Genomic DNA, 25,645 nt, shown 5'->3' on the forward strand with positions numbered 1-25,645 from the left:
AATATTATTATATGTGTGTGATTTCAATTCCAGGAAGCTGTAGGTATGCTGAGCAGCCTGGGAGCCAGAAGAGACAGAAGCAGAAGCCCTCCAGAAGGGTCACCTCCATCAAAAGTCTACAAACAGGCTGAAGAAAAGCCTCAACATCTGAGACAGTCAGACACGCTCAGATGGCTAACTCAGCAGCCCAAGACAAAGTTAATTTCTCATCATGAAACCTTTGTGCCAAAAATAGTTGTGCAGGAATATAGAGAAGAAAAGGTGACTTCTCCTCCACTGCCATATACCTACGCACAAGCTGTGATGCAGACCAGGACACCAGAAGACCAGGCTCAGGCATGGCCAGAGACGGTTGCACAAAAACAGCAGACTCAGAAACAAGGATTGATACAGCAGCAGCAGATACTGCAGCAAGAACAACTTAAAAGACAGCCGGAAAAAGAGCTACAACAGCAAGAACTCAAGCAACCGCATCCACAAGATGTGCAACCACAGCAACTGCAGCAGAAGCAGAACCAACAACAGGTGGAGCAGCATGTAGACATGCATCAATATCAAGTTCAGCAGCAGGTGGTATCAGACAGACAAACATCAGAGCCCCACAAGCAGACTTCACTTCAACAACCACCTGTAAAGAAACCACATATCAGCTCCCAGGAGCTTCAAAGCAGAAAGACTCAGGCCATGAAGAACCGGCCCTGGCTGCAGAAGCATAAAACTCCAGATCCTGAACAGGATTCCACTCAGGAACCAATTCAGACTAGACAGACTCAGCCACAGTCAGACAGAGAAACAGCGGCATCAGTTCAGGTTGTTCCACAGCATACAGCAAGTGCCAGGCCACAGCCTGGGGCACATGCAAAAGATACTAAGCAGCCACCGAAACAGCAAAAAGAGCAACAAAAAGAAACACAGCAACCTCAAACTCTAAAGCAGCAGCAACAAGAATATCTGCAACATCAGCAGCAACAACAAAAAGAGAAGCATCAGCAACAACAACCACAGCGACTGGAAAAACCGCAAAAGCAACAGGAACAAATGCTGCAGCAACAACAACAACAGGAAAAACAACCACAGCAGGCTCAACCAGATACAGACACCAAGGCTAAATCCCAGACCATAACTATGGCTCAACCTCACCCACAAACAAAGGCCCAAAATCAGACACAACCCCAAACTATGGTTCAGTCTAAATCTCAGGCAGCCTTTCAAGTGCAAGTGCAGTCCACAAGTGTGCCCCACACTACCACAGATGATCAGCATCCACTGAAGACCATTTCCCAAAACAGAGTGAGCCATAGTCAGTCACAGACAAAAGTTTTGCCACAGCCCCATGGCCCCATTAAGACACAGTCATTGACCCAGCCACAGACACAACTACAGCCCCAGGTTCAGACTCAGTCCCAAACATGTGTCCCAGCTGGACCTCAGCTGTCTATGCAGCCACAGGGTCTAGCCCTTAGCCCAGCTGTAGCTCAAGTGCAGACATGGGCTCAAGTCAGACCTTCGTCTCCTATTCAGGCTCCACTGCAGGGCCAAATTCAGCCGCCTGTGCCATCCCACATTCAGCTTCGTAGTCATCCACAGTCATGGGCTCCTGTCAGGCCACCTTCCCCTAAGCCACCAACACATGCCCTTATTCAAACCCATCCTCAGCCAAAGACCCAGTCTCAAATCCATGCTCAGTCAACGGCACAGGCTCAAACCCATGCCCAGTCCATGGCCCAGGTTCAAACCCATCCTCAGCCAAAGGCCCACCCTCAAACCCATCCTCAGCCCATGGCCCATTCTCAAACCCATGCACAGTCCATGGCCCAGGTACAAACCCATCCTCAGCAAAAAGCCCACCCTCAAACTCATACCCAGTCCATGGTCCAGGCTCAAATCCATGCTCAGCCAATGGCCCAACCAAGTCATGCCCAACCTTCGACTCAAAATCAAACCCATGCTCAACTTGTAGTTCAGCCTCAGGGTCATTCTCAGCCTATGATTCAGTATGTCACACATGCTCAGCCAGAGGTCCAGCACACAGGCCATATTTCCCAGGGCAAAATCCATGCTTGGAGTCAAGTTAGAGTCTCATCCCCAATGTCTGTCCAGCATCCACAGGCTACAGCACAATCTCCACTTTACCCCCAAGGTTACTCCCATGGTCAGTCTTCATCCCAGCAGTGGACACCCAAACAAGAGCCACAAAACCAAGCCATTGCCCAGCAGAGGCATCCAATTCCCCAGCCATACCCTCAGCAAATATGTCAAGCTCCACAGTCTCAGGCTTATTCAACACTTCAGGCTCTACCACAGTGGCCCCAAGCTGGGCCCCAGCAAGGACCTCAGGTCGGGCCCCCCATGTATTCTCACATGGGGCCATCCTTTCCTCAGCCTCAGATGCAAACGCAAACACAACCCTGGGCTCAAACACAACCCCAAATGAGACCTCAGAGTTCCATGCAACAACAATCTCAGATGACAGCTTATAATATGTTGCATATCCAGATGCAACAAGGCCAAGTTCAGCAACAGACTTGGGTTCAAGCTCAGCCTCAACTTCAGCCCCAGCCTTATGCACAACCTCAGTCGCAGCAATATTCACAGGTTCAGCATCAAACTCAGCATCACCCACAGCCTCAGATGCAAGCTCAAATATCTCCCCAATCACAACCACCACACCAAGCCCATCTTCAGCTTCCTTCACAGCTTCAACTCCACCCCCAGCTGCAGGACCAGTCCCAAACACACAACCAGACCCAGTCATGGGTACAAGGAAATCCCCAGGCCCAGACTCGGCAGCCTCAGCTCAATCTTCAGTTTCAGCAGCCACCTACACAACCCAAACATCAAGCCCAGCTCCAGCCACAACCAAATATTCAGTCACCAACTCAACCAAAAGGTGAATCACATCCACAATCCAAACCTGTTGCCCAATTGGCACCACAACCAGGGATTCAATCACCAACTCAACCTAAGGTTCAGTCACCAACCCAGGCCAAGGACGAATCACTGCCACAAGCCTTACCTGAGCCCCAGTTTCCACCTCAACCCATGGCTCAGTCAAAAATGAAGGCTGAATTACCACCACAACCCAAACCACAGGCCCAAACCGCACCACTACTCAAGGCTCAATCAGCAACTCTACCCAAGGTTCAGTCACCAACCCAACCCAAGGCCCAGTCACCACCACAACCCAAACCACAGGCCCAACCAGCACCACTACTCGAGGCTCAATCACCAACTCTACCCAAGGTTCAGTCACCAACCCAACCCAAGGCCCAGTCACCACCACAACCCAAACCACAGGCCCAACCAGCACCACTACTCAAGGCTCCATCCCCAACTCTACCCAAGGTTCAGTCACCAACCCAACCCATGGCCCAGTCACCACCACAGGCCCAAACAGCACCACTACTTGAGGCTCAATCACCAACTCTACCCAGAGTTCAGTCACCAACCCAACCCAAGGCCCAGGCACTGCCACAACCCAAACCACAATTGCCACCACAGCCCCAACTTCAGGCTCAGTCCCCAACGCTACCCAAGGCCCAAACTGAACCAGAATCTAAGGCCCAGTCACCCCCACAGGCCAAACCTCAACTTCCACAGTCAAAACCTCAAACCCAGTCTCCTCCGCAACCCAAACCTCAACAGTCCCAAACTATTCTCCTCTCCCAGGTCGATGTGCTTCCTCAGTCTCTGGCAGAGTCACCAGACCTGTGCATTAAACCTCTGGCCCTGGCCCAGGTGCCTCCCCAGGCCTACACTGAGGCTTACTCCAAGGCCCAGGCTTTGGCCAGAAATGGCTTTGAGGAGGCCAAGCACTGTCTGCAGGAGCACATCCTTGAAACCATTAACGTTTTTAAAGACAAATCTGTATCAGCCGAGCAAGCATCAGTGAAAGAGGTAAATGTGATCACTTCTATATTTTAATATCATATCAATGCGTAACCTTAATTAGTAAGTTTTAATCTTTTCCATGCAATTGGAGGTCAGTTTTTGGTACTCTACATTGCCAATTGATATTACAATTAAAACAGTTTACTCAGTCCCTGAAAACTACATTTCATGATTTAAACAGTGGTGGTGGGTTGGTCTTTCTTTTCAGATAAAATATGCCAAAATACAGCAATTCTTTTTTCCTGTTACAGTTTTTAACTGAAGTTTCTAAATGAAATAAGTTAAAATATAATAGAATAAATGTTATTGTCCAGCGAATGCAAGAAAATTGCCTTTGAATAATTTTCAAGGAGCCAGTCTGCAATTATATACTGTATATGTCTTTCCCCTCAGGAGACTCTGAAGACCCTGGACCCAGAGTTGCTAGAGGAGTTCTTGAGAGCAGCCAAGGGCATGGAGGCCTTTTGTACCCCCTCACAACTCAGTGACATGGAGTTATTTACCCAGTCTGTCAGGACACAGTGGGAGGTAGGATACACTCACTTACTGTGGGAGATTGGTGTTAATGTGTGGGACTTTAATAACTGTTAACACAGGATTATTCACATTTACTAGTTTTAATGAGGCTTGATTGTGTTCTTTGAGGTTAAAATGTTTCAGATAATTGCTTGTGCATTTCAACAAAAGATTTACTACAACTGTTTTACATTTTCTGCTTTTGTCAACTTAAGATCTGAATGTCTAATTTTTTATTTGCATATAATGCATTAATTTAATAAACTTTTTTATTGAATACTATGTTCTAACATGTCATGTGTTTTTTTTTTTTTTTTTGCTTTAATTTTATTTTTTCTCCCAGGCTGTGAGAGCTGAGATCTCAGGCTTTTTGCAACATTTACGTTTTGAAGTAACAAGGAAAGACTTTAACAAAGCTGCCCTGCAGTGTGAGATGCACTTAAGCTCCCGCTTAGAAAACCAGGTCCAGGTAGCTGAATTAAACCTAAATTGGAGCTAAACTTTTGGCAGGTGTGCTTTGGTGGATGGGTATGCAGCCAGTTTATCTGCTCTGCTTAACTAACCTTTTTTCCTCCGTCTTTTTTGTATGCCTCCAAGGAGACTCTGTCAGTGGGACTTGGTAATTGCAATACTTCATTATGGTTGCTCTTTAAGAGAGTGCTGTTTGTTGGATGTTTTTGAAGTACCATATAACCTTATTTAGTATATGGTTTTTATTGTAACTTGCTGGGCCAGAGAAACAAACACCGAAATCATACACAATATAACAAACTAAATTAACTAATTTAGATGAAATGCTCAGCAGTTATACACTACACAGTAACAGTAGAGAAGAAATCCAATTTTCAGTTAAAGATTCTAACAGCATTGTTTTATTTTATTTCTGTGGACTGCTGTCATCTGGGGGTTGACTTGTTTGTTGCAGTATGTCTGTTAAGCTGTCAAAACCAAGCTTGAGACATTAATGAAATTCTGTAATATTGGATGCTGTTGAGCAGGACAAGCAAGTTAAAAATTTCTTTTTAAGGCAGTTCAGATTTGTATAGATCAACAAAAACGCTGAACTAAAACAAAATAGGTTTCTAAGTTAAAGTTTGAATTGGTAACATTAATCATCTAGCTTTAACATGCCTTTTGTTTATTTAGTGTTTGCACTCTGTTGACATTCCCCAGGCTTGTTTCTCAGCGGAGGGAAGCTTTGCCCAGGCAGGGCAGCACCTCGAGGCCTTGAAAGAGCTGTGTGACACCCTGAGCCCTGAGGATGCTCACCGCCTGGCCCAGACTCAGTTGAGGGAGTGTGAGACGAGGCTGGCTGCCATCCAGCGGCAGTTCAGCGGGGACCAAGATGCACCACTCCCTGATTCTAGGTGAGATATTATTAAATGAGAAATGCAGTCTTCTAAACAGCAGACAGTGAGCAAGTAATTTATTCTTTTACTGAATCTTAACCTAAATCTACCTACCTTACCCCATCTTAACCTATTGGCAGATTTATTCTCTTGTCTCCATTAAAAAAAGTCTGAATATGCAAATCTGAATAAGTTAAGATAACCTATTAAACTTGCTATTTGGAGATAAAGAAATTTAGCAATGCAATTTGTCATTTTACATAATTTGATGGTCCTTTAATCTTCATAAGCCAAATGTTCCAAAGCCACTTGTTGATGCTGTCTTGTACAGCAGTTAAAACAAAGGTAAAAGGAAGCACAGGGGAAATGATTATCCTCATGTCTGTTTCACAGGATTCCTGTTTCCTTCAGCGAGGATCTGACCACACAAAACGAATCTACAAGACCAAGTGACAAACCTCATGTCTCCACTGAGGTATGACTCACTCCCATTGAAACTGTGTACTCTTTATATTGGACTCAACAATTAGAGCTCCTTTGGAACATTTGCAGACTCTGCTAACACTTATCTAGTCACAACTGTTTCACATTTCCGTGTTATCTGCATTTATACCTGTAAGATTAAACGGTTACACTTTACTTGAAGGTATCTACATAAGAGTGACATGACACTTTCATGAACGTGTAACACTTCTTTTAGTAAGTGTCATTCGGTTTTTGTCATGACAATTTATGGTTAGGGTTAGGTTTGGGATAAAATGCAGCGCCCAGGATGGGTGCTGCGTGGGGCACGGGCACAAAGGGACCACTGGTGTGAATAAAACACTTAAAGAACTCCTTAAAAAGCCGGGTTTGGTTATATAAAAAAAAAAGCTGTTTAAAAGATGGCCAGATATTAAAAGCAGGTTAAAAGAACCACTGGACAGGACGGACAGCGGGAGATTTAAAACTTTAAATAAAAGATCACCTCCACAACTACCCTGGTGTCTCTCCTAGAGACATAACAAAATAAATACAAAAAATAAATAAAATATATATATATATATATATATATATATATATATATATATACAGTGCCTTGCGAAAGTATTCGGCCCCCTTGAACTTATCGACCTTTTGCCACATTTCAGGCTTCAAACATAAAGATATAAAACTGTAATTTTTTGTGAAGAATCAACAACAAGTGGGACACAATCATGAAGTGGAACGAAATTTATTGGATATTTCAAACTTTTTTAACAAATAAAAAAACTGAAAAATTGGGCGTGCAAAATTATTCAGCCCCTTTACTTTCAGTGCAGCAAACTCTCTCCAGAAGTTCAGTGAGGATCTCTGAATGATCCAATGTTGACCTAAATGACTAATGATGATAAATAGAATCCACCTGTGTGTAATCAAGTCTCCGTATAAATGCACCTGCTCTGTGATAGTCTCAGAGGTCCGTTTAAAGTGCAGAGAGCATCATGAAGAACAAGGAACACACCAGGCAGGTCCGAGATACTGTTGTGGAGAAGTTTAAAGCCGGATTTGGATACAAAAAGATTTCCCAAGCTTTAAACATCCGAAGGAGCACTGTGCAAGCTATAATATTGAAATGGAAGGAGTATCAGACCACTGCAAATCTACGAAGACCCGGCCGTCCCTCTAAACTTTCAGCTCATACAAAGGAGAATATATATATATATATATATATATATATATATATATAGAGAGAGAGAGAGAGAGAGAGAGAGAGAGAGAGAGTTATGTAAATAAATAAATAAATAGCCCGGCGTCCCAATACAAAATAAATTCTATCCCAATATTAAAAACATCTTATTTAAACTCAAAAATTAAAACATTTTAAAGGGGGCATAAATACTGAGTTACTTGCCCTTGAAGTAAAAAAAATATATACACATACCATTAAAAATTAGTAATAAGTGCTATGTTTAAAAGTGCTTTAAAAGGTAAAAAGTGCCACACAATAAATAACCATAAATAATTTAAAATACATCATAGAATAAAACCACACTGTTAGTAAAAATGCATGAAACCAATAGCATGTGTATCATTATGTTAAAATCTTGAGGCAAGTAACTCAATTTGTAATAATAATAATAATAATAATAATAAATATTAGCAATAAAAACAAAAGTACAATCAAATTATTAAAATATAGGTAAGGCAGAATAAAAGTTATAAAGGACAACCAAGGCATCTTTAAAATATTTATTAAAAATAAAAAACATTAAAATATTAGTTAGGACCTCCTCTGCAGGTAGAGATTAATTCCCGAAAGGAAGGAATAGTAAAATCGGAGAAACATGCTATAAAAGACGTAAATATAGAAATATTACAACAAATATAGTTATCATTAATCATAAATATAGATTAAAACAATAAAAAGTCATTTAAAATAGAAAACGAAGGAAAAATCAAGGAAAAGAAAAGAAAGCATGCAGGGGGGTTAAAAGATTGGGTATGATGCGCTGCAGAGGAGGTCCAGATAAAACCAAAGGAGAGAGGAGACCAGAGCAGTGGGAGAAATTTCTAAAAATACCCTGTAAAACTTAGATTAAAAAGAGAAGTGGATCCATTTTAGTATTTGTCATTTAGACCTGTAGGGTCTATGGTTTTTAAAAGATGGATCTACTTCCTCTCCGCTGCCCGACGCTGAGCCGTGGTCCAGGCTCTGTTGCTCTCCAGGCCCATGCTCTGAACATTTTGAGAGCCATGGAGTTTTAAATGTGCATATTAAACAGTTGTGCCATCGCCTTTATTTAAAATATACTGGTGTTGCTTGATTCTTAAATATAGTGCATTTCTTGTGTCCCCCACATACAATTTGTGGCAGGCCCTGCACCTAATTGCATAAACCACATTGATGGTTGTGTGCTGCAGGACCTGCCACGGGTTAAAACCAACTCTGCTGTAGGGGGTAAAAATGCGGGGGAGACTCATAAAACCAACATCCGAGCCTCGAAGCGCTTCCCTAGGGGTCAGTATTCTTATTTTTTTTTGAACAATGTGTTTATTGTTGTGATTATATAAGACAGGTAACAGAAAAACACTTTTCCATTTCGTCAGTTATTTCCCACCCCAACAAGAGAACACATCACTCTCTTCTCCCATATAGAAATACTCAAAAGTCTCAGAAGAGAATCAATCTAAATACAAAACAGATAATGCAAGGTACCCAAAAACCAAATGTACATTACTGTACTTTACACATAAAAGTTACATTTTCCAGCAAGACACTCTTGAAAAAACAAAACAAAGAGAAAACAAACACTAATACATAGTTACACCTCCTGTAATAAATGACCAATATTATTGTTGTCAATGTAGTAATTAAACGGCTTCCATATTTCTTCATATACATCCGATTTGTTTTTAATAAAATATGTTATTTTTTCCAGGGCCATACACTGTGCCATGGCATTAATCCAAGCTCCAATAACTGGTGGATCAGACCTCTTCCAGCTAAGAGCTATCATTCTTTTAGCTTGTAATATAGCAAAATCTATAAATTTACGTTGTTGAGAATTTAGTTTAAGATTCTTTGGATATAAATGCAGCAAAATCATTTTTGCATCTAGAGGAATATTCAAGGATAAAATTATCTTTGTAATATTAATCACTTCCACCCAGAAGTCTCTAATAATGTTGCACTTCCAAACACAATGCACAAATGATCCTTGAGCCTCTCTGCATTTAAAGCATGTATCAGGGATATTTTTATTAAACCTATTTAGTTTGACAGGAGTTATGTAAGTCTGCATCAACCAGTTATATTGAAGTAGTTTTAAGCTAACGTTACCTAACGTTTTTTAAAACGAGTTTTTACAGACTTGTCTCCATTCATCCTTGGATATATCCTCACTCAATCCCACCTTCCATAATTCAAGTTTCGAGGTTGTTGATTCAGTAGACCCTGATGCAAGCCAGTTGTAAAAAACAACAAGCATTTCTTGGTAATTAATTCCTCCAAAGAAGAAAGTTCTGGCAAGTTTAATGATTGGTTCTGCATATAAAGAACAAATAAATATTTAAAGAAATGTTTTCTTGGAATATTATACTTAGTAAACGACATCAATGTTCCCTCCTCAAAAAGATCACTAATTTTGCTTAATCCTTTTTCAATCCACAGCTGGAATCCTGAGTCCTTTGTGCCTGGTTTGAATAATGTGTTGCCCCAAATGGGGCTAAACTGGCATAAAGAGTCAGCTATTTCCATGTACTCTCTAACTTCATACCATACTCTAATCATATTACAAACAATGGGGTGCGTGGTTTCAATTGTTTAAATTTATCTGAATATATATATACAAGTTAAATGGCAGCGCAAAACCACATGACTCCATATCCACCCAGGATGGTTTGTTTCCAGAGGAAAAATAAAACATTATTGTTCTTAATTGTGCAGCTAAATAATACCAGTACAGGTTGGGACATTTTAACCCTCCAGTGTCAAATGGAAGATAAAGAAGAAAAAAGACGAACTCGAGGGAATTTCTTGTTCCAAATAAATTTCCTGAATAATGAGTTAATCTTCGAGAACACTCCAGTTGGTGGCGCCAAGGGGATATTTTGAAATAAATAGATGAATTTAGGCAAAATATTCATCTTCATTATATTTATCCTTCCTATCAATGAAATTGGTAAAGATAACCATCTCTCTAGATCTTTAGATGTTCATTCCATTATAGCATTATAATTTGTAGAAATTATATTTTCTAATTGGGGAACAATTTTGATACCCAAATATGTAAAGCTGGGTGATATTTTCAAGGTAAATAAATGTGATGTATTTGGACAGCTATCTTTATTAAGCAGCATTAATGATGACTTTGATGTGTTCACTTTATATCCAGATATATTTCCGAATTGATTGATCAGATCTAAAAGTGGTGGTAGAGAGGCGTTTAATTGTTTTATGAATAGCACACTACATCGTCAGCGAATAAAGCTACTTTATGTTCCTTGCCACCCATTGTAATGTAAGATTAGGGCTATTGCTAGCGGTTCGATAGCCAAAATGAATAAAAGTGGGGACAATGGTGAGCCTTGGGGGCAACCTCTCGTAATATTAAATGGCTCAGAAATCACCTCATTGGTTAAAACTTCAGCCATTGGATTGGAATGTAATAATTTGATCCAATGAAGAAAGGAGCTTCCAAATCCGAATTTTACGATAACGTCAAAGAGATAAGTCCATTTGATTCTATCGAAAGCCTTCTCCGCGTCGAGCGAAAGAAGAGCAGTATCCTTTTCCTCTTTTTGGCTATGCAAAATATTTAAAACACGTCTTACGTTATGAAGTCCCTGTCTGTTCTTAATGAACCCACTTTGATCATCACCCACAATGCCCGGAAGCATAGTCTCTAACCTTTTTGCCAAGATTTTACATATTATTTTGGTATCGGTGTTTATTAGGCTTATAGGTCGCATATTACCACACTTTGTGTTCGGTTTCCTGGTTTTGGTAAAAGAATGATCAAAGCCTCTCTCATAGAAGTAGGAAGACCTAAACTATTATAACATTCTATATACATATCATGGAGTGGTCTAACCATTTTATCACTGAAATATTTATATAGGTCAATGGGCAGGCCATCAGGTACTGCTGTTTTACCACCTTTTAATGTATTTATAGCCTCCATGATTTCAGCTGCAGTAATCTCACTATCTAATTTAATTTTTAGTTCCTCAGATATTCTAGGAATGTTGAGATTATCAAAAAACGCGGAGTGGGTATCAGTCGTGGCCTTATATTCAGAACAATATTAATAGTTTATGGCAAGCATGAGGTCCTTTGTTGAAGGATTGTCCATATTTATAACTTGTTCGGCGTCCGCAGAAACAGCAGCGTGTGCCTGCTCCGGTGAGCATGGCTCCCCTTCAGATAGCTTCTGGCCTGCATCCTCACAGCTCTCCATCGTTATCTTCTCCTTAGCCGCTTTTTTTGGCATGTTTGAAGTAGTTTACTCTTACGCTTACAGTTTTGTCTCTTTATATGACTTCTCTCTGGAATATTATGCAGGATTTATTGAAAAGCAACTGAGCACGAGGAAAACGCGTCTGCTCACCGTGCCGCCATAACCGGAAGTCCCCAGTATTCTTATTTAAGTTTGTGTGAATTAAACTATCTTTTAGATTTTTATTCCTCCTGTAGGCGGAGATCATAAGGCAGTCCCTTAGCACGTCACAATCGGCCCCCGCCCCCTGGAAATTGCTTTTTATGGTAGGTATAAAATTCCTCAGATTTTCTGAGTAGGTAATAACCAGGGGAACGAGGGCGGAATTGGACGTTTCGGATGATGGTTTCTTCTTTGTTTTTAAACTTGCCAATGACCTCCACCTTTATACCTCTAAGGAAGCGCCTCGAGTAACCCCTCAACCTCATCGCACTAAAAAGTGTACTAGTGGCCAAATCCTGTGGAAGCATATCAGCTGGGGCTTAATGAGGCCTCTGTACGTGTATTTGGGGTGATAGCTGGTCTTATGGAGAAGTGCATGGCGGTCGGTGTCCTTGAAATCAACCTTGGTGGCTAGTGTTTTCGTCTGGTCGTCGGAGGTGCGGAAGAAGACCCGTGTGTCCAGGATCTCCACTGTAACGGGTTGTAGGTTATGTTTGAGTTTTATTTTAGGGTGAAGTGAGGATGTCCAGAAAGGTCAAAAAAGTCTGTTCAGTGTTGTCCCAAAGGCCGAAGGTGTCGCCCAAGTACCGAAAATAAAGCAGAGGTTTGATGGTGAGTTTATGGAAAGCTGTTTCCTCCCAATGGGCCAGGTAGATGTCTGCGTATGATGGGGAATACTTCCGGCCCATTGCACACCCACAAAGCTGGAGATAGTGTTTATTGTTGAAAGTGAAGTCATTTCTGGTGAGTGTGATCTGGAGTAACTGTAAAATGTGGCTGTCGGGTCTGGATGGGTCTGGGTATTTATCAAAAATGTGTTTTATGGCAGAGAGGCAAAGTGATGTTTCATTGTTGGTATATAAAGAGTCTATATCTATTGAAAAGAGGAGAGTATGACCGGGTACTTGAAGGTTTTTTATTTTACTAACAAATTCGTATGTATCTTGGATGTAGCTAGGGTGGAGTTTAGAAAGTGGGTTAATGAAATGGTCTATGTTTTCAATATCTAATAGGGTTAGGGTTAGGGTTCATGTGTTCATGACAGTGTCATGTCACTCTTATGTAGATACCTTAAAGTAAAGTGTTACTGATTATACTGTCTTCTACAGATGTCCACTGAGCAGAGCTTTGAAATAACAGAAAAAAACTCTTATTTTTTCAGGTTCTTCAAGTGACAGTGAATACAGTCTGTGTGGAGAGGAGGGAGGTTGAAAAGCAGGCATCTGTAGAGGAAGAAGTCACCAAAAAGGAGGCTTTAGAAAGGTAGACTAAATTCATTGCAGTCTAGGCTTTGATAAGCTAACATAAACATAAAGAGTATTGATCTAAACTATTTGGAGGTAAGTGTTAGAGGTAACTTGTTTTCTTTGTTATTTCTTATAAAAACTCTCCAGATATGAGAATTGTAAGAGGTCTCTGCAAACCCAACTGGCTAAAAATGAACAGAGCATCAAGGATGTGCCCTCTGACTCCGTCTCTCTGAAAGGCTTGCATACACGGCTCCAGGAAATACAGGTACAATATCAGTTTGTGTGTATCAGATACAGATTTAGATGATTCATAATAATAATAATAGCAGTTGGTATGATGAACAGTAGCAATTATAGTACTAATAAAGATTAGAAATAATAGCAGTAATAGTAGTACTAAGTGAATCAATCCCCATCACATGCCAATAATTTTGAGTTGAACTCCTTCTTTCCTAGTTCTTGAGGCAGGAGACAGAGTCTCTGTGGTCTGAGTATGCAAACCAGTGTTCCCAGTTGAGCAGGAACACTGGTCTCGAACAGGGGAAGGCCGAGCTGCAGGAGCAATGGCGCAGCCAACAGTCCAAACTTCAGAGGATGGGCAGCTCGCTGGGCGCCGCCCTCAGACAGATCGACTCCACCGAGAACCACATGGTGGACTTCACCGACCGTCTGGACCGCTACCTGAGACAGCCCAAAGACATCACTGCCTTCACACTGGCTAATACCAACATCCTCAAAGATATCAAGGTATTCTGTCAGCAATGAATACCTTTTATTTTGTGTTATTCAGTCTATCACACAGAAGTCATTAAGGTATTAATAATAGTGACTCCTCTCCGAGGCCTAGATTTACTTGCAGTGTATGCAGAAAACAGTGCCACCTATATTATCAAAATAAACAAGTCAGAAACCCAAACTGATGACTGAAAATCACAATTGGATGATTAACACTAAAGGTCTGTTCAAACTGAACACAACTCTCAAACATCCATGTGTTGAAAATGTTTTAACTTGAATAAAAATATTTATCCCAAAGCTGTAGGAAGCCATGAGTGTACAGTCACCAGAGGAAAAAGGACAGAAACTGGTGGTTAATGGCTGAAATTTCTATGAAGAATGATAGTAATTGACTTACTACAAAACCCTGAAACACAGGTTAAATCTGGGCAAATCAAGACAGGGAAAAATGCTTTGCTTTGGTCTGAATGCACCTTAACATTGTGCTTGTAGCTGAAACAGCATAAAAATGCAAACATTGAACTTGTAAACTAAATATTACCCTACACAGCCATCTCATCTTACGCTACACTTTGTCTTCTTTTGCGAAAGGAACTGGATGACAACATCCAGAGCGAGCTGGACCAGCTGTCCCGTCTAGACCCTGACTCCAGCGATCTGGACCCCAGAGACTGCTTCCCTCTGTCCCGTGAGGTGGAGACTCACAGAACCAGCCTGGATCAGCTTCGACAGCAGGTCCGGAAGAGTGAAGCAGCCGCCCGTGCCCTCGACCGCTTCCTCATGTCGCTGCGTACTGTGGACGAGGACATCTCTGGAGTCCAGGGCGCCCCTTGCAGTGACACTGTGATACTGCAGGACTGTCGCTCCAAGCTGGCTCTGATCCGGCAGAGCATCGACAGTCTGAAAGAAAAGGCGCCTCAGCTGGATGTGCTCCTGCAGGGGGCCAGATTGACGGTCACCAGGGATGGAGTCCCGGCCTCCTGCCTGGACATGGTGACTGCCCTGCTGAGGAGGCTGGAGGAGGCAGACAGTAGGCTGGCAAGCCAGCAGAAGGGCCTCCAGAAGGAGACGCAGAGCAAATCCCTGGGCCTGAGGAAGAGGACGCTGCTGGGGGAGCTGAGGAAGCTGCAGGACACAATTGAAACACAAGGCGTGAAGGAGCCCACCATGCATGCTGTGCAACACAGGTGTGTGTTGTGTATCTTTATGCTCATGCTACAATACTTAAACTTTATTAGGTGTCCAAGCCCGAATCTGGAAGAACCCGGCGGTAGCAAAGCTACGCCGTTCGCACAGTAGGGCTGTGGAACCCTATGGTTTTTCTAAGAATTAATCATCATCATCATCATCATATTATTTTTCTTCTCCGCCTAAAACTCCGACTACAGCCTACCGTACATGGTGGGGGGTTGCCAACTACACAAGGACCTCCGGCGCAACAATTGACCCACTTCCACCACTAGGTGGCGCTCTAGCAAAAGAAACGCGTTTGGCCCTATAACTCCCACATCGTACACCTGACATTCAAAAACCATATATCCACGCGTTCCCTGGATCCAGCATGATATAGGCCACGCCCATTTCCACCTAGACTTTTATGCGTGAAAAATCGCGATTTATCAAAAACCTACTTTTTCAATCTCCTCCTAGACCGTGCGACCGATCGGCACGAAACTCCGAGGAAATCTCCAGATTAACCTGACAAAAAGTTATTAAAAGAATTTGGATAGGATAAAAATTGCACATGTTACGCACAAACAAATTTGTGTAGCTAACTATGAAAACACCAACTTTGCCATATCTCGGCCAACATAAATGCTATCAACACCAAACTTTAGACTGTTGTTTGCCATGATCCTCTAGAGGTCCCCAATGCGTTTTACGAAAATTGGTCACTAGGGGGCGCTACAAGTCCAAAACGTTTATATCTCATGGACGGCTCATTCGATTTTTTACAAAATTTGATGGGTACCATCTATGGCCACTCCAGAGGCAAACCCTGGAGTGGGGTACTGAGGGGTCAAAGTGGGCGTGGCCTATGGGGCCCAAGTCTAGATTCATCACTTACACTAAAGTGAACAACTTTACATTTACAGGGTAGATGGACAATAGGTCATGGACCACATCTACCAAGAATTACACATGTGGACCACTAGGTGGTGCTATAATGTTTTTTTGCCTTTAACTTCCACATTTCACATCACACATTAGAAAACCTTACATCTACGTGTTACTTGAATCAAGCTGAATCACAAGATATAGGCCACGCCCATTTCTGCTTAAATTCTTTGGGGGATTTTTTGGCAAAACCAACTTTTTGGAACTTGTCCTAGGCCGTGCGACGGATCAGCACGAAACCTGGTAGGTAGCATCTCCAGATGGATCCGACCAAAAGTTACTCAAAGAATTTTGCTACGTTAAAGTATGTGCATTTGACGACCAAACTAATTTTCCTAGGTAGCTACCCACACATATCATATCCTATCTCGGCCAAATTAAATGTTATCAGCAATGAACTTGAGATCATTGTTCAACATCCCACTACGATGCTCTGTACCAAATTTGGCGAAGATTGGCCATTAGGGGGCACTATAATCAACGTAGATGAGTTTTTGCCCTTTTACTCAATCAATGTTAATGGGATATTTGCAATGGGAATGTACCACAGAACTTGCAGATCACACTTCTCAATATTTACTGATATTTGTCTCCTACCGTTACGTTTTGGTTTTTGCATTTGCGTGCTCCCCTGGTTTTCTACAATAAACTAACTTCTTAACCCACATGACAAAGTTTCTACAACCTTCACAGTGGACAAATGCAACTCTTTCCTTTCACTTTTTCAATCCAAAATCAACACCATTTATCGGCGCCGATACCATGGGTGCTCCAGAGCTCGAGCACCCACGGAAAGTACTGAGCACCCACGTGTGCCAGACTTCCAGTAGGCTACATTAATTTAAAATTAAACATTGCAGTTGGTGCTGAGTGGAGTGTCTGTCATAGTGTGATTGGTTATGTCGGTGGCATTGATTCTTAATTTCCCACGAAGCTGATCGCGGTTACGTGTCAGTTAAACTTTTCATCTCCAATCCTATCTGTATTTGTTAGAAGTGGCGCTGTCCTGAGTTAAAAGCCTACTTTACGGCTTTATTATCGAGTTAATAGGCGTGTGTGTTTGTGTCGGCCGCTGTCCATTTCTTAAGGTTCTGAAATGTAAACAATTTTTTACTCCTTTTTTTTATTTTTATTTTTTAAAGGGTGTGAGCGCCTGTGAGCACCCACAGAGGAAAACATAAATCGGCGCCTATGACACCATTTACAACAACCTGACCACCTCCCCTGCTCCTTCAACCACCACACCTGCCTCCCCCCCTCCACCCTCTCAGTCACTCTCTCATTTCTCTCTGCTGTCCCCTGTTGTCAGGGGGGTTAAGAAGTTAAGAAGCGACTCACACCTCTCGATATTTACTGACGTTTTCCTCCCCACCGCCAGGCTTTGGGTTCCGCTTTTGCGTGCTTCCCGGGGCGTTGGGGGCGACTGGCATTGGTGGCTTGGACCCCGTCATAACTGCTTGCAGTTCTAGGTTTTTACAGTTATTTTAATATGGTCTTAATTATTTGTTAGGGTTAGGGTTCTAATGTGTTTGCTCTTTTTTTTTGCCGATGACATTTCCATTTAGGTGTATACTGTAGTGTGCAGTGGTGGAATGTAACTAAGTACATTTACTCAAGTGTTGTACTTAACCCTTGTGTTGTCCTTCGGGTCCCAGTGACCCGAAGGACAACACAAGGATTATGTACTTCCGTTTACTTTGTTGAGAATTGCTCTCTAAAACCGGTTTCTTTTAAAGTAAGTAAGTAAAGTTTATTTCTAGAACACATTTAAACACAGTTTAAGCTGATCAAAATGCTGTACAAACAAGAACTAAGGTGCTGTATTAACCCTTGTTTAGAGAGCAATTCTCAACAAAGTAAACGGAAGTACATAATCCTTGTGTTGTCCTTCGGGTCACTGGGACCCGAAGGACAACACAAGGGTTAAGTACAAATATTTTTTCTTTTCATGCTACTTTCTCCACTACATTATTCTGACAGCTTTAGTTTCTAGTTAATTTACAAATTAAGATCTTTGCACACAAAACATAAAATAAAATACAATGTTTTATTATAACTTAACTACCCAACACTATAACGGCTTACAAGTCCAGCTGAAATGATTAGACCCTTAAACACACAACTGTTTGGATTGTTTCCAGTTTCTAAAATGTGAGGATTTTTCTACATTAATTACTTTTACCTTTAGATATTTTTCTGATGATACTTACATACTTTTACTCAAGTATCATTTTCAATGCAGACTTTTACTTTTAACAGAGTATTATAACAATGTGGTATTAGTACTTAAGTAGAGGATCTAAATACTTTTACCACCACTAATAGTGTAAGTGAAAGGTTGCACTGTGAAACAGAGTTTGTTTGCACACACAAGTTGTTTTTTAGAATATAAATCAAAAGACGTTTAAAGACATTTACTTGCATAATTAAAAAAACGATTACTGAGAAATAATGTCTTGATAATTATCCTGTACTTTCCAGCCTCCGTGCCTTGTCCGATTTGGAGGGTCAGCTGCAGGCCCAGCATGCAGAGCTCCAGAACCTCCTGGAACTTCAAGAGAAACAGGGAGGAGGAGAACACTTCCTTCAGGAGCTGGAGACTCAGTGGAAGGACACTCAGACAGCTTTCTTTGACAGGTAGGTTAGGCAGGAGAAGCACATTAAGCTTAAGTAACTGTATAAATGGTAAGTAAGTTAAGGACTAAGTGACTGTGGCCACCTTGGTAATATACGTTAGCTACTCTTATAATTCTGTTTAGATGCAAAGAAGAAAGCAGTGTGTGAATTCCGACAGAAAGCGAGACATCAAGTCCTTCTGTTGTTTTTTCTTGCAGAAAGAAGCAGTGCAGCATCCTGCTGGAGCTTCTGAAGAAGTTTCAGAGCTGCCGCAGTCACCTGAGCAACACCATGCAGAAAGCAGAGCAGAGCATTAGTGATCAGGCCTCCTACCTGGGCAAGGGCAACCTGCAGAGAAGTATTACCACGGTTAGTCCACACAACCAACCCTGTTTATTTGCAGAATTCCTTCATGTGCCGTTGAAAGGCCGGGTTCACACGTAAGCAGAGTGTTAGCATGGACCAGTAAATGGCAGACACATTTGAAATAATTCACAGTCACAGTTTTTTTCTTTTAATTTTTTTTTTCTTATCCTATTTATTTGTTTGCTTATGTATTTGCTTATTTTTTGTTTAATGTCGTCCTCTGTTTGCTCTTATGTATTTTATTGTTTCGGTTGAAGAAATCTGTAGGTGAAATTGGGGGTATGGGTTGGAGGGATTGAGAAGTCATAATGACTTGAAAACACTGAAAATGCCTTCTGTATGTGCATCATACTGCCTCATTTTCTTCAACAAAATGTTGGAACAGTGTGTTCAGGTAGACTGTATGTTGACATGTGTCTGCCTGTCCAGGTGTGTGATATTAAGGCAGAGCTGGCAGGTATTGGGGAGCGTATGGAAGAGATGAGAAGTGTTTGCAGACAGCTGCAGTCCCAACTCAAGAAGTTCCCAGACTGCCGCGAGACTCCCTTTGAAGCCGAGGCTGACACATTCATGGACAACTGGCTGGATGTAAGCGTCTATGTGTCATCTATGGAACATATGGATAGTATTCACCAATTTCAATTTTCAGTTTTTTTAAAGTCTACCTGCCGGTTCCGATTTTTCTTTCTTTCTAAGAACTATAATTACCAGCATACAGAAACATTTTTCTAACTTTTCTTTAATGGAAAATACAATTGTATGTTCATAATAAAACATTGACTATTAAATAACTTTTTCTCCAAAACTGTACAAGGTTACAGGACCCTTTTTCAATCTAAATATAAAGACCTGCTCCAGGTTACTGAAGAGAGCATTTTTGTACAAATAAAATCCAACTGAAAAGGAATTGCAGTATATCCCACTCAAAATCAATCGGTGCAACTCTAGATAGTGTAACGTATAATATTTATAATAGATTTTTAGATATTCTACTTAACCTGTAGGTTTAGCCCGCCCAAAGAAGAAGATTTTTTGCTTTTGATTCTATGGCATTGAAAATATCGTTACTACGTTAAATAAGTTACAGTGCATTAATCACATTGCATGGCTCCAGCAACTGAGATTACAGTATATCCAACTCTGTGGGAAATATTAAAATTAAATTTCAAAGCTGTAAAAAAAGGTCTACATTCCAGTTTGGAAATCCTGATGGAAGTCTTCTGTTTTCAGCTTAACTTGACTGAGTTGCTTGTTGGTGCTGTTGCAGGTGACGGAGAAGACAGATGCCTACATGGATAACCTGCGGGTAGGGGTGGAGCTGTGGGACAAACAGCTGATGCTGGGGGGGGAGGTGGACAGATGGGCAGGGGCCAAACTGGCCCTGTTTGCAGAGAGCCATCCCTTCCACAACAAGCAACAAGTTCTTGCCATGAGGGTAAGATTCCCATAGAAGTACAACTCTTATCGTGACACTTTAAGAGAGTGTTAGGTCATCCCTGATATTTTCATTTCTCCCATATATGTCATTTATACAGTGTTTTCCCTAGGTTTGTTGAAGACTTAGGTGCACGTTTTTGGTGGGGGGGTATAGTCCTCCCTCCTCCCTCCAGAAAATTTGACGTTTTTCAATAAAACCAATAAAATCTTACACACTCAACAAGCTTCAAGACAAAACTTGCTGAAGAAGTAAACTAGGGACCGACAATCTTTAAAATCTGAGAAAAGTCCATCAATTAGATTCATTAGGTTTAGATGGTGCCCAAAACGGCTCGGTGGCTGCAACTAACCCTTTTAATAGTAGGTAAAACCCTGTTATGTGTAGAAGATTAGAGATGAACTAACTAAATGTTTCATTGCATTGTAGGATGAGATCCATGTCAATGAGGAGAACATTGAGCATTTCCACAAGAAGTCTGCAGAGATCCAGGAGATGCTGCAGAGTCGGGAAGCACCACTGGAGCTGCAGGTGAGTTGAAACATTCAAGTTCAATATTATTTATATAGCACATTTAAAAACAACCATAGTTGACAAAGTGCTTAACAAGAAGGGCTGCATGATATCAGGAAAATATCTAATTGCGATTATTTTTTACTGATATTGCTATTGCGATATGATTCATGATATCGAAGGGAATGATCATTTTTGCATCATTATTCTCATTTTCATTGAAAAATATTAAAGTTAAAAAAATAAAAATGATTATGGTGTGATTTTTGCGAGGATCTGTACCAAACAAATATGTTGGTACAAGGTGCGGTCCCCTATATAAGCCACAGCCCGTGACCCGTACCATCATTCAACTACCTCTTCTCGCTCAGAAGCAAACATCGTTGATACTGCCAGGGTCTATGCTAACTGTCCACAGAGTCGAGCTCACAACTTGCTTGCCGGGCACTGGTCCCTATTCGGTGGTACTCAACAGATAGGCTTATCTCCAAACAACTGTCATAACCGGCCTATCCCCAAACAGTGGTTATCCTCAGTCGAGCTCGCTAGTCTCCAAACTAGAGTTCGCTGAACTAGCTTCTACGCTATCGGCTGGTTTGTCCCAAACATTAGCCATATCACATCCCTAGCTGCAAAGCTAACATTACTAGCTGCAAAGCTACATTACCTAGCTGGAAAGCTATACAGATAACAACACGATATTAGTCAGTCCCCAAACTGCAATTGTTGTTAAGCTAGAATACCATGGCTTCCTTTCCCACCATGAAGGAAGGCATGCTAGGGCGGGTGTGTTCGTGCGGGAATAATATCTGAAACATCCCCAGGAAGCACTGGCCCCAATGGGCTCTTGTGCTCACTGCGCTCGACTGCCCATAAAAAGTCTCCGTCGTCGGCTTGCTCGCCTTGCTAGTTTTTCTGACCAGGAACCCTTGCTGGCAGAGCTCACCACACCAGACGATTAAACCCAAGAAGCCTCAGCTACCATGAGTGCAGACTAGGCTGAGCAGATGGACGAAGTAGCTTCGCTGTTTGAGTACAGCTACATGCGTGGGGGTTGCAAGAACACTCTTGACGCCGAGCTGGATTCTCTCGACGGGTCAGACAACATCCTCTCGTACGACGGCGAGGATGATCAGTTCCTGCAGTCTCAGGGGCAGCGATGCCTGAGACCCCACACGGCCTGAGCACCAAGGATGCGAGAGGCGGCGATGGTGGTTCCCTGGTTATTGGCACGAGCGTTCCCAAAGCTGGGAATTCCATGGCCCAGCACTCCGCCTGAGAAGACCAGTTCCCGGTACGAAGTCAAGCGCCTGCCCAGGGTGAAGAGTGCGGAGAAGCAACTACTCCCCCTATTCCCCGAATGTCTGGAAGAAGCTACCCGCACCTGGCCGAAGCCCTTTTCGTCACAGAGCCCGGTTCAGGGGGGAGCTACGTTGGACTGCATGGATGAGAAGCGGCTATCCAAGCTGCCGCCTGTGGAGCCGTTGGTTGCTCACCACCTTCACCCCAGCCAGAAGGCCCTCATGACACTGTCTGCGCCTAGCTTACCGTTGAAGACAGATGGGTTCCAGTCATCCATGACCGACAAGGCATACAAGTCTGTAGCCCTCGGAGTGCGGGCTCTTAAAGCATCATCCATGCTGATGGCGTATCAGGCTGAGCTCCAGGATGAGATGGCCGGTACCATGGACCATGTGCTGTGGGACGAGATGTGCGTTGTGACGGACCTATGCCTTCGTCTGCATCGCTGCGCAGTGCAAGCCTCGGGAAGGGCAATGAGCACCATGGTGACGCAGGAAAGAGCGTGTTGGCTCAACTTATCCAGCCTCTCACACCGCGAAAAAGTCCAGCTCCTCAATGTTGCAGTGGATCCGAAGGGTCTGTTCGGCCCCGTGATGGCAACCATGCAACGCCACTGCGAGGAGAAGAAGAGAGAGAGGGTGAAGCCCTGCAGACCTGTTTGCCCAAGAAAACGCAGCCGCCTCCCGCTCCAACCCCCCCGACCATCCTTTGCACAGGGGGTAGCTCGCCCTCCGCCCAGCTACAGGATCCCAAAATGTCCAACTGCACAACCCAGACCTCCAGCTCAACCTAAGACTGAAGGCGGCGGTGCATGGGCCAACAAACCAGCCGCACCAATGGAACAGCAGGGAAGCCAGCCAGCACCACCTCGCTCACGACCAAGGGCCAAGCGGGCGACCTAGCTCGCTACCAGGGGAGGGAAAGCATTGGGGCCAGTCCCGGGAGCCTGCCGTTGCTGCTCAAAACCCAGAGTCACGGGGCAATGTTCTGTCTCTAACGCCCCCCTCCACTGTCAAAAGCACAAACGCACTGTATTGTTCAAAGTCAATAAAATTGCGCCCATCCAGGCCGAGGGCCGAGGGCACTGCATTCAAAAGATTATGGGCCAGATGTACATACATTTGCGAATGTAGCGTTATCAGCACCATGGCCAACCCGCAGAAAGCGCACACTGTGATACTTCAGCTCACGTCGTATTTACCAAATCTGCAGTTAATCAGGTAATCGGCGCCTTTCTCCGCCCACTATACCGTAAATTGCGTGCATCTTTCTATCATGGATCAGCCACCAAGTCAGTCAAAACAGCGAAAACAAAGATTTAACGTAACAAAGTTGATCTGCTTGTTCATGAGGTAACACCTTGATGTGTGTTATTTCGGCATTAGTGGTGGGGAAATTTATGTAGGGATGCACCGAATATTCGGCCACCGAAAGTTTTCGGCCGAAAATGGCCCAAAAGGGCATTTTCGGTTTTCGGCCGAAATACTTTTATCACCGAAACAATACGGCCGAAAATGTTGTGATGACGCAAACAGAAAACGCGACCTGGACGTGTGTCAGTACCCGATCCGTTCCACCTGCAAAGCGTCTTCTAAGCAAAGAGGTTGAGACGGACCACGGGTGAAAACAATGAAAAGTACGCTCTTAGAGTCTGTCAGCACACGTTTCAGTGAGATCTATTCGGATCCTCTGCACTTCATCGCGACTGTACTTGATCCGCGTTATAAAGACCATTACCTTGGATGCGGAAATAAAGCAGGGCGCACGCAGAAATGATCCAGGCCACGATGGATGCGGAGAACCCGCGATGAAGACGGAGGCGCGAAAACGGAGCATCAGCGCAGGAGATCAGAGCACAGAAAATAAGACTCGTCTCTCTGCACCAGATGAGGGGCATGCACCCTCGTTGTCTGATATGTTCAGTGAAATCCTGCAAGAAAGTGCCTCAAATAATAATAATAATAATAGGTAAGCTATTCTGTTCTTAGGCTACTGTATACTGTATGTGACTATCAGATTGTAGCCATATTTCTGCTGCACATTTTTTTAATTAAACTTTAATATTAATTCATACCATTGCAATGCCTTGATTTTAGTAAAGTTAGTACACAGTCATAGCCATAAATGCAATGGTACTAATAATTGGCTTAATTTCTTTCGGTGTTTCAGTTTCGGTTTTCGGTCTTGGTTTCCTCTTTTTTCGGTTTTCGGTTTCGGCCAAGAATTTTCATTTCGGTGCATCACTAAATTTATGTATTGAATAGTGAGCTGTAGCAAAGCGTTAAGTACTTAAGTACGGACTGCAATATTCCCACTGCTGATGCGATGACTGTTTGAAATGATCCTGATGCCAATATTTGTAATGTAGCGAGTCGTAGATTCAATGTCATTTTTTATTTCTTCCAGTAACTGTAATATTGCATGGCTGCTTAATCTGTAACGCTTAATGATTTTGTGTTCACTCAACTGAAAAAGTGTGATCCTTGTGGTAAAAACATTTTCAGCTCGTCTCCTTGGCCTATTTTCGTCTTGCTCGGATTACTGCTGCCATTTCACCAGGAGGCATATGTGAGGAAACCCGATTGCGGCTGGTTTGCACCTGCTTTTAAGATGCAGAGAATTTTCACCGTGAAATAGAGGCGCGCTTTCATGGGCGTTTTTTGTACATACTGTGGAATACATAATTAGGCGCACTTTACGCTTTATGCTTCCGCGTCAAAAAGCGCAATTTGCCTTTTTCAGTTCCCGCTTTTACCTTGCAGCCTGTTTGTACATACCTCGCCATGCTTTTACGCGCACGTTGCGAAACAAATACACCTGAAGTGGGCGCAAAAGCGTTACTACATCTGGCCCTATGTGTTGCAAAACATGAAAAACATAAACAGCCTCGCCACAGGAGGGCATTATTGCTCCACCTGTCGCGCCAGTTCCCTCAGTATCCCTTTTTGGCGGGCGTGCGTGGAATCAAACTGGGTGCTCAAAACTATCGAAAGAGGGTACAGGCTCCAGTTTGCACTTTCCCCCCCTCGTTTCTTGAGAATAATACACTCACAAGTGGTGGGGGAGCGGCTCGTTTTCTCGATGCAGAGATCAGTTCTCTACTAGAGAAAGGAGCAATTCAGGTAGTACCTCTAGCCCAGAGGCAAAGCAGCTTCTACTCAAGGTACTTCATCGTCTCCAAAAAGGGAGGGGGTATGAGACCTATGTTAGACCTAGATTTAAGGGCGTTAAACAGACATCTAAGACAATACAGGTTTCAAATGTGGACACACGGGGTTCAGGGGTTCACCAGCCTGGACCTAGCTGATGTGTACGTTCACCTGCGGATTTACACCCCTCACATGAAATATCTCAGATTTGCCTACAGAGGGGTGGCGTACAAGTACTTAGTCCTGCCCTTTGGCCTGTCACTCAGCCGTGTTTTCATCA

The 25,645-nt window shown here is 42.8% G+C and overlaps 1 protein-coding gene across 1 annotated transcript in view; it reads left to right on the forward strand.

Moving 5' to 3' along the window:
* LOC120548886 overlaps positions 1-25,645 on the forward strand; it is a 193,550-nt gene that overhangs the window by 51,257 nt on the left and 116,648 nt on the right. Inside the window, exons 21-34 of the mRNA XM_039785398.1 lie at positions 34-3,897; positions 4,285-4,419; positions 4,751-4,876; positions 5,581-5,774; positions 6,150-6,231; positions 13,041-13,141; positions 13,273-13,393; positions 13,585-13,875; positions 14,458-15,053; positions 18,466-18,621; positions 18,819-18,969; positions 19,396-19,554; positions 20,234-20,401; positions 20,831-20,932. Of these exons, the coding sequence (XP_039641332.1) occupies positions 34-3,897; positions 4,285-4,419; positions 4,751-4,876; positions 5,581-5,774; positions 6,150-6,231; positions 13,041-13,141; positions 13,273-13,393; positions 13,585-13,875; positions 14,458-15,053; positions 18,466-18,621; positions 18,819-18,969; positions 19,396-19,554; positions 20,234-20,401; positions 20,831-20,932 (6,246 nt within the window). The remainder of the gene's footprint in view (positions 1-33; positions 3,898-4,284; positions 4,420-4,750; positions 4,877-5,580; positions 5,775-6,149; positions 6,232-13,040; positions 13,142-13,272; positions 13,394-13,584; positions 13,876-14,457; positions 15,054-18,465; positions 18,622-18,818; positions 18,970-19,395; positions 19,555-20,233; positions 20,402-20,830; positions 20,933-25,645) is intronic.

The sequence above is a fragment of the Perca fluviatilis genome, chromosome 20 (assembly GCF_010015445.1).
Source record: "Perca fluviatilis chromosome 20, GENO_Pfluv_1.0, whole genome shotgun sequence".
Classification (NCBI taxonomy): domain Eukaryota; kingdom Metazoa; phylum Chordata; class Actinopteri; order Perciformes; family Percidae; genus Perca; species Perca fluviatilis.